General features: G+C 37.7%; 1 protein-coding gene across 1 annotated transcript in view; it reads right to left on the bottom strand.

Annotated features, from left to right (window-relative positions):
• Positions 1-15,575, bottom strand: part of IL18R1 (interleukin 18 receptor 1) — a 45,835-nt gene that overhangs the window by 18,771 nt on the left and 11,489 nt on the right. The window contains exons 5-6 of the mRNA XM_036757985.1: positions 5,370-5,535; positions 1,181-1,328 (exon numbers count right to left, since the gene is read on the bottom strand). Coding sequence (XP_036613880.1) covers positions 1,181-1,328; positions 5,370-5,535 — 314 coding nt within the window. The remainder of the gene's footprint in view (positions 1-1,180; positions 1,329-5,369; positions 5,536-15,575) is intronic.

The raw sequence follows: 15,575 nt of genomic DNA on the forward strand, positions 1-15,575 counted from the left end.
AAATTAGAAAGAATAGATGGAAAAACTATTCAAAACTTTTCCTAAATAGACAATTCTTAGCCAAACTATAAATAGAAGTGGTCACAAAAGACAAAAGAAACTATTTTGGCTACACGAAATTAAAAATCTTTTGCAGAGACAAAATCATTACAGTGAGGATTAAAAAGGGAAACTGTCAAGAGATCAATAAATAATGTGTGGAACAAATATCTTTGATAAGGGTCTGACATACAATATTAAGAGGGAATTCACATGCACAGTAGACATACATGCACACATATATATTATGTATAAATCACATGAAATACTATGGGAATATAAATACATGAGATTAAGAACCATTCCCCAGTGGATAACTGGGCAACAGATACAACAGTTCTCAAAAAAGCTGCAGCTATTAACAACTATACAAAAGATTTTTCTCAATCATAATAAGAGAAATACAAATCAAAACAATTCTGAGATTTCGCCTCACACTCAGCAAATTGGCAAAGATGACAATTTAGTCAACGTGAAATAGGCTGCAGGATGATGAGCCTGCTAATATGCTGTTGGCGGACCTGTAAGTAGGTCCAACCATTCTGGAAAACAATTTGGAATTAAATGGAAAAAAAAAGTAGTTAAAATGTATACACTCTTCAACCCAGAGATGCTATTGTCCCCTCAAAGAGATAAAATACAGAAAGAAGGATCTCATTCACATATCAAAATATTCATAACCAATTTTTGTGCTATTAAGCAACTGGAAATACAATAGATAACCCATTAGTTGGGGAATAGCTAAACAAATTCTAATATATAAATGGAATGGAGTAGCATTGTGCTATACAAAATAATAAATATGAGCAATACTGTAAGATTTCTTTAGCTCATAAAGTACTTAAGTGAAAATTATATCTAAGGCTCCAACTTACTCAAATTCATAGAAGGATCAGAGTAAAAACACTGTCAGCACAAAATAAATATCAACTCATAAAAATGCTCCTTTACTCCTGAAAATGCTTTTGTTTCTTCCATGTAGTAAGAGCTGAAAATAAGGTTTTTGCTTCAGTCATTGGTCCTCTGTGCGCACTGCCTCTGTGGTCCACTATGGGTCCTCTGACTACCATCAAACAAATATAAAACAAACTTTTTATTCAAAAATCCCTCAGTCTTTTAGGTTTTCCAGAATTACTCTTACCTTTTATTTTTACATTGAAAGTTTTAGTGACATTAAATGATCTTCCATTTTTATAAAGGAAAAACATACAGGTATAATTTCCTGCATCATTCAACATGGCATTCTTCCGAATATATGGTTTGTGATTCCCTGGAATCGGAGAACAGTCCTGTATGTTTATAAAACAAAGAAGTTTAAATACTTTACGTAAGCAAAAGCAATGTTACTATCAGGTCAATATGTAATCTTGGGCAGCCAGGTGACATAGTGGATGGAGGAGCACTAGGCTTCGAATCAGGAAGAGCCATCTTTATGAGTTCAAATACAACCTCAGACACTTAGGAGCTGTGTGACCCTGGGCAAGTCACTTTACCCTGTTTGCCTCCATTCCATTTCCTTATCTATAAGATGAACTGGAGAAGGAAATGGCAAATGACTCCAATATTTTTGCCAAGAAAACCAATATGGGGTTTTCTCACGAAGAATTGGACATGACTGAACAACAATAACAATCTTTAATCATATGATGAAAGATGTTTTGCCTTTTAAAGATTAAACCAAGTAAAAAGTAGAAAATGATGAATCAGAAAGTTCTAGTAGTCTATGATTATTTCTAGGGGTATAAGACTATTGGATCTGAAATAATAACAATTGGTCTTATCATTAATATTAGGAAATGATCATTTCTTCATAGCCAGTAGTTTTAAGTATTTTGTTTTGCTTAATCATACTCCTTAGCAATTTTGCAAATATATCCTTTGCCATGTCAGTGTGGAGAACAGTGCAGGTTAAAGAAAACACCATTTTTGTCAGCCATGAACAAAAACTGAATTACAAACACAGATAAAAAAGTGATGCTGCTACTGTCAGAAAAATTTCACCAAATGAAACCCATGAAAGCCATGAAGAAGTAGCTAGGTGGTACAGTAGATATAGTGTTGTGACTGGAGTCAAGAAGATGTGGGTTCAAATCCAGCCTCAGATACTTACTAGCTGTATGATCCTAGGTGAGTCACTTAACCTAGTCTCTATCTGCCTCAATATTCTCATCAGTAAAAAGGGGTAACAACAGCACCTACTTCACAGGCTTATCTTGAGGCTCAATTGAGATAATATTTGTAAAGTTCTTAGCATATAATCAATACTTAGTAAATATTCATTTCCCCTTACTTTTTTATTCAACATATTCACCTCTAATAATACTTTAGCAACATTCAAGAAACTGAACTCCATTTAAGATCTGGGGAAAAGGAAACCCATGCTTCTGTTGCATGAATTTTTAGCAAACAAGAACAAAGCCTAGAAGGTTTACACCATGCCTACCCCTCCCTTGCCTTCGGTCAGTGATGACTAGCTTTGAAATGGCGTTGATCCAAGCCATCAAAGTTGAGTTTCCAACCACAATTTATCAAGGGTCCTTCTTTCACTTCTTCAAGTGAATGAGAAGTCCACAAGCCAACTGCCTGAAACAATGCTAAGAGAAAAATGACCACTCTGCTTTGAAGGTTTGTTCACCTCCGAGTTCTGGCACTCATCCCAGCTACAGGTGTTGCTGTTTGTTTGGTTTTTTACACATTTTTTTGGAATGCCACACCATACCAAAAGCATGATCATCTTCACCTGGTTTTGAACTATTTGACAAGGAGTGTAGAATAGCAAGTTGAGAGCTGGATTTGACTAATAAAAATAAAAATGACAACAACTAACATTTTACAATTATTAGCTCATTTGCTTTTCACAACAACCCTGGGAGGTACTTGCTATTTTTATCCCCATTTTACAGATGAGGAAACTGAGGCAAACAGCAGTAAATCTACTTGCCCAGGGTCACAGCTAGCACGTGTCTGAGGCCAGTTTTAACTCTGATCTTCCTGACTAATGCTCTATCCACTCCACCACCTAGCAGTCCTCAAGGATATCTTCAAGGACTTGAATCCCACACCCCAGATGTTTATTTAGGGTCTCTGAGCCTCAATTTCCTTAAATATAGAATGCTAATTATAAAAAATCCACCTACCTCTCAGAACTGTTGCAGAGTTCAAATGTGATAAAATATGTTAGTGGTTTGTGCAAACTTTAAATCATTACATAAATGCGTTATTTTTATTTTTCTTATTAATCTGAGCAAAAATGTAGAACTCCTATGAAAACATGCCCATGGGCTGGACAAAAAGAAAAACGACACTGGTGGTCATTCCATCAGATTGTATCTAGTGCCCATTTAAGCTCAGGAAGTTCACTGAATAAACAGTATCTGAATAAAGTACTCAAGATATACAGCATTAACAGAAACCACTTATCTCTATTTCAAAAGATGGTACAGAAAGGCTGAGAATGGTCCATGTCTTAAGTCTTAATGTAAATATTTGAAATTAATTTCGTGCAACTGCTCATACCCCTGGGCTACTCTGTGTCTGTTACTATTTTATGACACAATATCATACTATGTTTATAGTACCATAAAAAATAAAATGCAGTGGAGCTCACTCTCCAGTAGATGGTGTTTTATTAACAAGAATGACCAATGGGTATGTCCAAATAGGCTTATTAATAATGATAGCTTATAAATTGATTGAGCATTTATGATTTATAAAGTTTCTGGACAACCTCCATGTAAAGTAGTTAGTACAAGTAATCTCTTCCTTATAGACCCGATGAAGAAACTAAAGTTCAAAGATAGCCACCTGCCCTCAGTCTCACAGCTACTAAGTGGTCAAATGAAGACACAAATTAAGACACAAAGCTCTTTCCACTAACTCATAATGCCTTCCAATAGATAAATTGAACAAGTTCCCAAAGTTAGATGAAACAGTAGAAAAAAATAAAATGGGGGTCAACATATTAAAAAGGCATTAAATAATCACTGTTCTATATTAAATATTTATTTTGATAAGTGCTTTTTAGTTTTTCATTGTAACAATGTTCTTAGATAAATTAGGCTAAAATGTTCAAAAACAAACACAATTAAAAATAAAATACATACCAATGTGATACAAAAATGCTTACTTAGCAGAATATAAAACTATAAAAGTAATTTTTAAAAAATCTCTCAGGTGGAAAAAAATTAAAATGCTGCCAAAATACTTAGTAGTATTAGGCAAGCTAACAATTAAGCAAATTAGCTTAAACTGGCTTTCATCAAATCAAATCAAAAAAACTGACAAGCTGAAATCCCACTGTTTCTCATGGGAATGATGACACTTGGAGGTGGCACATGACTACTCTTCCTGGACTTGCTGCCTTGGCCTGCCAAAGACAACAGGGAAATCCAGAACTATCAGGCAATACTCAGGAGATGATGCTCTAATCAGAGAACTGTCACAGGTATCTGCACCAATCTATACAAAATGATATGTGTCCATGACAAATTCCTCTTACCCTGAATTCATCTATTTGAGTCATAGAAAGAGGTGCTTCCTTCTTCAATATGAGTCCCAAGGAAAAATGGTTGTGGTGGAACAGGATTCATATCCACCACAAATGTTTTGCTGCTTTCTTTCATGTAGGTCAGTTTATGCCAATTATATGATTTCGGAAACTTGTTTGGAGTATGCTATAAACATTTCTCCAACTAACTAGCCCACTGCCCAGGGCCCACCTACTGATAACAAAGCAAGAATAGACCAGTGGCAACAGAAGCTAACTACCTGAAAGGGATCTGCAATTCTAGGATTACTACCATTTCATACGTACGTATTTCATATGTATGCCTTGCTCCTGTGTATAGCAAGCTGGGCTTCCCTCAGGCGAATCACACTTTTCCTTTCACTTTATTTTAAGAACTCTATTTTCATTTTTGATCAATTTCTAGTTAGCAGTGGCATTTAACATCAATTCGTTGCAAGAAGACTTTTATCTTATGGTGAATCCCTAACGGACATAAGGCAAAACCAAAACTTTCTGGCAAATTCCGCCTCAACATTTAAATTGTCTCAGATCTTAATATTCAGATGAATCCTTCTCACAACTTTACAAAGCTTCTAAGACAGATTCAAACTCGAGCCTTCTGCTCCAATTTAAAAAAAAAATCCCAATGAAGATGGATAATTTACTATGAAAGAAAAGAACAAGAAGTCCTTTAACTGATAACCCTATAACAATTAATAGAACGTTACAGATGAACAGGACAGAAGCACTACATTACAGAGACTAGCCTTTCTTGAACTCTGTCTCCCCCTCAGTCCTTAATAGAATTTTCAATAATTGTTACCTTGAATAAAGATATATAATAGGCCTTTGTCTGGAAGTAATCATGGGTACAGTTTATGTTTAAAGATTTCCCAAGTTCTACTTCTTTAGTCAGTAAATATTTTGGATGAAAACAACCATGATCACTTCTTTTAGTGACACTTATATTCCATTGATTTTCTTTGTGTCTGTATGGGGGAAAAAGTTTTAAGGACAATTTAAAGCATTTTAATACAGTGAAATCTTGCATGTGATTTTAAAAAAAAAATACATCACCACCACCTGCCTTCCCACCCTGCCCCTTTAGCACTATTCTATGAGATACTATCTTTTTTTTATGCAACCAAAGGAAATGGAAAAAAAAAAAACCTCATAGAATCACACCCATTTCCACACACCCAGACCCATTCTTCCTGCTTTGCAGCAGATTCAGCAGTAGCAATTTTACCAACCAACTGTATTACAATACAATAACTGGAGATTAAAAATAATCACAGACTCTTAGAACTGGAAAGAACTTTAAAGATCAGATAATTCAACTCTCTTATTTTGCAAATGAGGAAATTAAGATCCAGAAGGGTTAAATCAATCACAGAATGAATAGTAGACCTGAGATATGAACCTTGGGCTCTTGATTCTGGTCCAGTGCTCTATCATATCACATAGCCCCCTATGACCGTAGGAGTGAGCTTTAGGGGTAATCATCTTTTCCTTATAGTTTCTTTACCAAAGAATAAGCTATGATATGTGATAGCAATCTCATAAAACCTAGTTATGTTTATCTTATTTATACTGCTATATGTGCCCACTCATGAGGCTGAGACACAAATTTATCATATTTGTGGATGACACTGTGCTGGGAGAATTAGAAAATACAACTGAGAGCAGAACTGGGATCCCATAACCTTCTAAACAAGCTGGAACTATGCCCAATAAAATGAAATTTACTAAATATAAATAAACAACCCTGCCCCTAAGCAATATATATATATATATATGTATATACATATGTGTGTATATGTGTGTTTGTATGTGTTCAAGATGGGAAGATAAGAGTATGCATCATTCAAATAGAAAAGATTTGGGGGATTTTATAGACTAAAAGTTCAGTATAACACAATATTGTTAGGTAAAAATTTTAAAACCTTAATAACCCTTAGGCTGCATTTGAAGAAATATAATATTTTGAATAAGAGATGTAACAATCCCACTGCACCCTGCCTTGATGAGACCATATCTAAAGTATTGTGTCCAATTCTAGATACTAAATTTTAGGAAGTACATTAAGTTGAAAATTATAAGATGAGAATGGTAAAAGGACACAAAATTATGATATAAAGAATTAGTTAAAATAATAGTTTTCTAACTTTTTTGTCTCCAAACCCCTTTATGCTCTTTTTTTTGGGGGGGTGGTGAGGAAATTGGGGTTAAGTGACTTGGCCAGGATCACACAGCTGCAAAGTGTCAGGGGCAGGATTTGAACTCACGTCCTCCCTACTCCAGAGCTTGTGTTCTATCCACTGCACCCACCTAGCTGCCCCACCCCTTCATATGCTTAAAAATTATGCAGGACCCCAAAGAGCTTTTGTTTTTTGTGAATTCTACCTACTGCTATTTACATATTAATATTACAACATATTACTGTGAAAATAATTTTGACCTTGTGTTCCCTCAGGGGTCCCTGTACCACTTTGAGAGGTGCTGAGTTAAAGGAATGAGTCTAGAGGACAAAAAGAGTTTGGGTGAGAGGGAATAAGAAGGAAAGAAAAAAGACATGGTAGGCATCTTCAAATCTCTAAAGCGTTGTTAGGTAGAAGATGGAGTAGAATTGTTCCATTTGGGCCCCAAAGGCAGAACTTGAAACAACTATATATACATTATTTTTATATACAACTATATATACAACTTTACATACAACTATATATACAACTATATATACAGTCCTTTTCTGTTGAATCTGACTCTTTGTGACCCTATTTGGGGGTTTCTTGGCAAAGATACCAAAATGATTTGTCATTTCTTTTTCCAGCTCACTTTACAGATGAGGAAACTGAGGCAAAGAAGGTTGAGTAACTTGCCCAGGGTCACACATATAGTAAGTGTCTGAGGCCAGATTTGAACTCAGGAAGATGGATCTTCCTAACTCTAGGCCTGGCACTCTATTCACTGCACCATCTAGATGTCCCATATACATTATACTTAAGCACTTACATGAATAAGAAACAAATTCCTAACAATGAAGACTATCCACAGTTGGAAAGGGCTGTCTCAGAAATCATCCCATCACAAGAACAATACCAAGGACTTTGGTGGCAAGAACTCTCTGTGTCTTGGGCTGTGGTGTCTGTGTAGCACCTGCAGGAGTAGTTGCCGGGCTAAGATCCCACAGTGGGGGATTTCCTGCTTTCCCAGGATGATGGCTGAGGGCACTCAGCTGGAGCATCCTAAGGCTCTTGGGTTCAGGCTCCTGGGCTACCTTCATCAGGATCTGAGGGGAGATGGTGGTCCTGGTGGTGGGAGGGAAGGGGGTAGTGGTTTGACTTGCCTAACATGTCCTGCCTTCTTTCTCTTCCTCAGAGGGCCTTGCTGCTTCAGTTAGGCTGGCCTATCTGCTCTGGGTGTGGCAGTTGTGGGGATGGCTGGCTCCTTTTCCATAGAAATTGCAAAGTAGGAGTGATGGTGTGTGTACTGTCACTCTTAGGGTTCTTGTGCCTATCTGATGGTTAGTGACAGTTGATCAGCAGTTTTTTTCCGGTGGTTATGAGTCACAAAGGTCCTCTTTCCATAATGATTTCTCCCCTCAATGATAGCGATATGGGCTGTGCTTGAAAGAAATCTAATTGGGGGGAGGGGGGGTGGAGGATGGCTATTCCCAATACTCTTCAACTCAAGGTCCTGGGCTGTCTCTATCATGGTCATGTTGCTTAGACAACACAACTCATACCCAATTGTGAGTCAGTAGCAGTATTCTTACATATGAAACCTAGTACACTGATTTAGTGTCAAGAGGAAGGCTTTGGTGTATGACCACATTTTAACCAGTCCTGTTACATCTGTGATATATAGATAATGCTAATGAAAACTTAAAAAAAAAATAAATGTGCTACTATAGGTAGCCTTGATTCTGAAAGTCAAGATTAAATAGATAACTGCTTCCCAAAGGGGTGTCGTTTGATGGGGACCTTTGTGGCCCCAAATATTTCTCTCACTGGCTGTGATCTGGATATATGAAATTTCTACCAATAGAGATTCATTCCTTTGTGTTAAGAGGTTCAATTGTGATGAAAAACAAACACTTCTTTAAAGATAGCACATTTGGCACTTATCAGTCACTAATACCTTAGTTTACTGGGTCCTTTTTAGCTTAATAGTTGTCAATCAGTGTATCAGTACACAGTGAACTGCTTGGGCAGTGAAATATTGCAGAAGTTTCAACTCTGTATTCTAAGTGAAATCCAGTGTATGAAGTTTTTCTGGCTCTGGCTTGTATGAGACTTCAGTTTTTGTTTTTGTTTTTGGTCCTGTTTCAGGTTTATAGCATTTCAGTTAACTCTGCAAAAATGGTCTTTGATCTTTTCCATACTTCCTCATATCAGTGTTTTGAGAACAGATTTGTAACTTTCTAGAAAAAAAATCTCTTCCTATATTCTGCCAACCCTTTCCCAACACTGTGCCCCTTCCCTTCCATAGACACTGACAAATTAAACATAAAATGGTCACTTGAAGACTCTTTGACAGAATTTTCAGCATCTTATATATAAAGTATGCGAGTGGCATGTAGGATGTGTCAGCTAAAAGTTCAGTGTAACTTTTAGTTATCCTGGATCATGTAGTCTCAGAGTTACAAGAGACCTCAGACCTTGATTACATCTAATCTAATAGTATTTTGTTTTCGTTTCTCTCTGTCCGCCCCCCCCCATTACAGGTTAAGATTAGCATTCAGTTTTACAAGATTTTGAGTTCCAAATTTTTCTCATGACCCACCCCTCTTCTGAAAATGGCAGGCAATTTGACATAGGTTATACATGTGCTACCATGTAAAATATAGCTCCGTATTCATCACAGTTGTGAAAGAAAAAACAAATCAAAAGGGAAAAAGAATAAATAAGTGGAAAAAAAAAGCTTTGATCTGCAATCAACATCCATCTATCAAGAACTACTAAAAATATTTTTGCACATGTAGGTGGGGTCCTCTTCTTTGTGATCTCTTTGGGATACAGACCTGGTAGTGAGATTGCTGGATCAAAGGGTATGCAGAGTCTGGCTGCCCTTTGGGCATAGTTCCAAATTGCTCCCCAGAATGGTTGGATCAATTCACAACTCCACCAACAGTGCATGAGTGTACTGTATCATAACAGCAAGAAACTTAAAACACAATATCACAACAGGGAGCCTCTCCTTCCCAAAACCTCTCTGGCCTCCTGCTGGGGCCTTCCCCAAAACTCACAGTACAGCTATCACAGGTCAGCTTTCTTTACCTCAGCTCTAACTATCACGACAGCCATTAACAGTGATAACAGTTCTCTCTCTCTGCATTTCCTGTGACATAACTTCCTTTTCCTCTCAGCAAGCTTCTCCCTCTACACGTGACTTAGACTTCCTGTGACATAAGCAGGTCACATGGCCTAGTAACGGGTGGGAAATATCTTCAAATCTAAATTGCTATAACAACATAGTACTTTAAAGTCTGCAAAACACATTTTCACATATAATCTCATTTGATCTTTCAATAACTCTTTGAGGTAAGTACCATTATTATTTCCATTTTGCAGCTGAGGAATCTAAGGTTAAATGTCTACCCCAGGGTCACACTGCTCATCCTGAAGAAGGATTTGAACTCAGGTGTTCCTGAGTCCAAATCTAGCTCTCCAACCCCTATGCCACCTAGGTAGAGCTGAAAACCAATCCATCCATAGCAGTAAGCAAGTGAAATTGGTGAGATGCAACCAGGAATGGGTTATAACTCTCTTGGAGAGAAGGAAGAGAACCCCCATGCAACCAAAAGTCCCTGAAATCTTGAAAAGTTTCCTTAGACCCACTTCTAAATGACTTTCGGATATTTCCCTAAAAACAAACAAACAAACAAACAAAACCTACCTTCAGAGAATGAAAGTATGCCATCATTGAGAATACTTACTACACTCAGTATGTAACTTGTGTGTACCTATTTATTAACATGTTGCCTCTCCCATTAGAAAGTAAGATCATTGAGGGAAGGTAAGGCTTTTGCCTTCTCTTTTTTTAACCCCAGGACTTATTACAAGTACTTCTTGATTGACTGCATCTATGTATTTCTTAACACTTACCTTTAATTTCTTTCTATGTTCTGTGGTATTCCCTCCCAGTAGAACATAAGTTCCACGAGGGCAAGAACTGTTTTTATATCTCCAGCACCTGAGACAATGCTTTGTGCTTGGTAAATAGTTATTGAATCGACATACCCAACTGGCATCTCAAACTCAACATGCTTAAAACTTAATTCATTATTTTTCTGTCTCAGCTTGTTCCTCCTTCTGACACCTCTGTTTCTGTCAATGGCTTCTTAGGATCAGAGGATCACAGATCTAAAGCTTGAAGTGACCTTGGAGGCCATCCAGTTCAATCCCTCATTTTAGAGATAAGAAAATGGGGGAGAATGTGGTGGTTGAGTGATTTTCCCAAGGTCACATAGGCAGTACGTATTATTTCCCTAAAATTTTCTCCCCCTCTCTTAGGCACTTCCAGCTAGTAAGTCACCAAATCCTGTCAATTCCATAACCAAAATTTCTTTCAAGTTTGTCTTCTCCTCATCATCCTGATGGCACCTCCCTAGATCAGGCCATGATAACTTAAATTTTACAAGATAATTAGTTTCATCTCTCCCCATTCCAATCCTTCCTACACAAAAATGTAAAATTAACATTTCTAATGCACAGGTGTAAAATGCATTACTATGTTACCCAACAAACTTTAGTATTCCCCTCATTGCCTAATGAATAAAGCTTGAACGCTGTAGCTTGATATTCAAAGTTCTGCAAGATTTAATTCTAAACTACCTTTTAACTTTATTTCCCATAATCCTTCCTCATACATTATCTTCGAACAACTCACCCTACTTATCGCATACTTTCTCATCAATTCACTTTGGCACATTCTATTCTTTTCTTATGGGCCGGTAGGCATCACAGTGAAGAGAGTGTCATGTGTGAAGTCAGGAAGATCATCCTCCTGAGTTCAAATGTGGCCTCAGACACTTGCTAGCTGTGTGACAAGTCATTTAACTCTGTTTATCTCAGTTTCCTCAACTGTAAAATGAACTGAACAAGGAAGTGGAAAACCACTCAGGTATCTTTGCCAAGAAAAGCCCAAGTGGGGTCACAAAGAATTGGACATGACTGAAAATCAACAATTCCTTCCTTATACCTGATTCACTGTTCTCTCTCTGGAACCCTAATCATCATTCAAGGCTCAGTTACAAAGCTGCCTCTTCATTAAGTCTGCCCTGAGTCCCTCAATCAACTGTGATTTCTCCCTCATCTGTACTGATAGCCCGTGTGTGTGTGTGTGTGTGTGTGTGTGTGTGTATCTTATGTACTTACATTCCAATTTGTATTGCAGTCATTCCTGTTTATACTTAGGAAAATCCTCTTCTTGGCCTAGACGTGATCCTGGATTCTCAAAGGCTAGACCCATGAAGTACAAACCCTGACTGCTTCTGTCAAGCTGGAAAGCCTTTGAGTATCATTCTCTGAACTTGAGTACAGATTGCTTCATTATCAGAGTGATTAATGTAACGGAAAAACTTTTTAAGACCATCTATTAAATCATAGAGAGGCTATCATCTGTGGTTATGGAAGTACTCACACTGGTAAAAGCATAGATCCTTTATGTATGAAAATGACTATATACATGCTTTACTTCCTATATCAGACTATAAGCTCCCTGAGAGTGAGGATCTTATTTTGTTTATTTCTGTCTCCTTCTACCACCAAGCAAGGTATATTGTATATGGGAAATAATAAATTTTCATCGCATAAATGAATGAGAGTCAAAAAGAATGAATTTAGAGTGAGGAGGGAGAAGAAAGATGATGAGTTTAGCATTGGAAATTTTGAATTTTAGGTGCAAACAAGTCACTTAGGTAGAAATGTAAAGAATGCAATTAGAAATGCTAAAATGAAGTTCAAGAAAGAAGGTAAACCTAAAGTTAAAAATTTGGGAGTCATGAAAAAGAGAGTGAGATGAAAGTGGAAGGCAGAGAACAGAGATTCCTTCTAGGGAACCCCTACATTGAGAGGAAGCACAATACATTAGAAAAAGCTTTGGACTGGTAATCAAGGTACTTGTGCCTCTGCTAACTTGTTAGATGAGTGGGTAAATCTAGATCTCTTTGGGTCTGAGGTTTATTATCTGGGAAAAGAGGAAATTAGACTAGGTAATATGATTCAGGGGGGCAGCTAGATTGCACAGTGGATAGAGTAGACTTAGGAAGACCTGAGTTCAAAATTGGCCTCAGACATTTACTAGCTGTGTGACCCTGGGCAAGTCACTTCACCCTGTTTGCCTCAGTTTCCTCATCTGCAAAATGAGCTGGAGAAGGAAATGGGGAACCACTCTGGGATCTTTGCCAAGAAAACCCCAAAAAGGGGTTTCAAAGAGTCAGAAACAATTAAAAAACAACTAAATAATAAAAAATGTTTCGGTAAGAAGGGACATATGATCAATCACGGTAGCAGCTTTCAAGTGTCTGAAGAATTGTCATATAGAGGAGGGTTTAACTTTGTTTTGTTTGGCCCCAGAGGGTAGAACTGGGAGCAAGGGGCCGGAAGTTTAAAAAAAAAAAGACAAAGCAAAAATGGAACAACCCTTGCCCTCAAGGAGTTTATGTCCCATAGGGAGAGACAACATGTTGAAAACAACATGATATAGTGAATAGGGCACGGGACTTGGAGTCAGGAAGATCTGGATTCAAATCCTGCTTTGGAGGTTGGATGTGATGGCCTTGTGTATGTGTATGCACACACACACACACACACACACACACACACTTATTTTGCATACATATATATGGATAAATATGGAATATTTCCTTACTTCCTTACTTCCACCTTTTAGAATCCCTAGCATCATTCAAAATTCAGCTTAAGGACCACCATAAGAAACCTCTCCCTAGGATCCAGACACATACTAAGAATAGACAGAACCCGACCTGGTTTTGGTTACCAGGCCAATCAATTGCCTGGGGCTGACCAGACATCTTCACTCCAGCCTCTGATTAATTTGTAAATTGGACTTTTGCTTGTTATGCAAAACAATTTATCAGGTGAAACTGAGAGATACCTAACTCCTCCCACCTGCAGCTTAGTCATTCTCTCTGCCTTATTATCCTGTATAAATCCTGTTTCCAGTCCCCTCCCAAGGCACCCCAGCACTTGTTGTGTGGCACCCCAAGTTGCAACTCACTTGTCCCGATTAAAGACCTCCATTTTGTTGTTTTGTTGTATTGACTGTTTTCATTAAAATTCAGGTTGACACTCACATATGCTAGTGCAATTACCTTTAATTTATTTTGTGTATACATACACACAGACACACACACACACACACACACACACACGGCCATGTGTATATGAATAGATACATATACATATTTACACACATGTGTATATACATACATATGTATACATGCACAATATACATACATATATTTTCATGTATTTATTTTGCATGGTTGTTGTCCTTTGGTCTTGCAAAGGACCAAAATGACATCGCTGCGCTAGAGCCAAGCTACAGTGTGTCCGACTGTGGCTGATCAGACCAATATGAGCTCAGAATGTTGTACCACAGGTTGGGCACAAATAATCCGTGTGAACAATTGAGGTGGATTCTCCAAATTTGCACATCTCACATTTCTTTTGAGCCACTTCAATTCTGCTTTGCTCATAGAGCACAGTACCTTCTCTGATGATGGCACACCATGCTAAGCTGTCCTGTGCCAGTGTCTCCCATGTCACACACTCAAGAGACCTTGAGAGTGGCTTTATATCACTTCACTGTATATATGTATATATGTATATACACATATACTTACATACACATACATATGTATACAAGGCCATCTATACATGTGCATTATTTATTTTACATACATATATTTATACACAAGGCCATCTACATACGTGTGTATATTTATTTTTCTTACATATATACATATATTTCTCTCTCTCTCTCTCTATATATATATATACACACACACACACACACACACACACACACACATACACACACACATACGTAGACACACAAAGCCGTACATATGTACAAGGTAATTTGAAGGGAGAGGAGGCACTAGCAGATGAGATCATGGTGCTTGAGTTGAGTTTTGAATGATACTAAGGATTCTAAAAGGTAGAGGTGAGAAAGAAATACATTTCAAGCATGGCTAACAATCCTGTGTAAAGGCAGGATGATGGGAAATGTGGTACTGTGCTGAGGAACTGTAAAATGGCACGTTTGATTAGACCCTAGAGTGTGCAGGAGAGAAATATGTAATGATACTCAAAAAGTATTCTGGAGCCAAACCGTGAAAAGCTTTAAATGACAAAAGGAGAAAATTCATTCTACCCTAGATGTACCAGAGGATCACTGGACATCTAAGTAACATGCTTAGACTTGGGCTTTGCAAAAAATCACTTTGGCAATTTGTGTGGAAGATGACTTGGAGAGAAGACAGACTTGAAACAAGTAGACCAGTTAGGATGCTCTTTCAATAGTCCATATAAGAGGTGTTAAGTGCTTAAACTAGGATGCTGGCTATGCTAGAAGACAGAAGAGAAATAGATGAGAGATGTTACATAGGTAGAATGGACAAGGCTTCACAACTGATTGGCTATTTGGGGTCAGGGACCTATCCTTATTTAATTCACTATGTTTGCCAAGGTTGTAGCCACCCTCCCCCCAACGCCCCTCCAGCCATCAACTTCCCATAGCACTATGAGTCAGGATTAAATCCTTCATGTTTTCATGCAAAGTCTTTCATCTGGCTCTACATCACTTACCTTATCTTGTCCAACTGCTCAGCCCATCCACCTCCATAATTCCTTTCATACCTCATAACTTCACTTCATCTGTCAACTTCAAACCTGCTCCCTGACTACACCCTGTTCCTGGAACACCCTCCCCACTCCTGCAATCTTCTTCTTTTCTTCATCTAGTACCTACTAAAATCCTACTATAACTATGAAACCTT

This window comes from Trichosurus vulpecula, chromosome 4 (genome assembly GCF_011100635.1).
Source record: "Trichosurus vulpecula isolate mTriVul1 chromosome 4, mTriVul1.pri, whole genome shotgun sequence".
Classification (NCBI taxonomy): Eukaryota; Metazoa; Chordata; class Mammalia; order Diprotodontia; family Phalangeridae; genus Trichosurus; species Trichosurus vulpecula.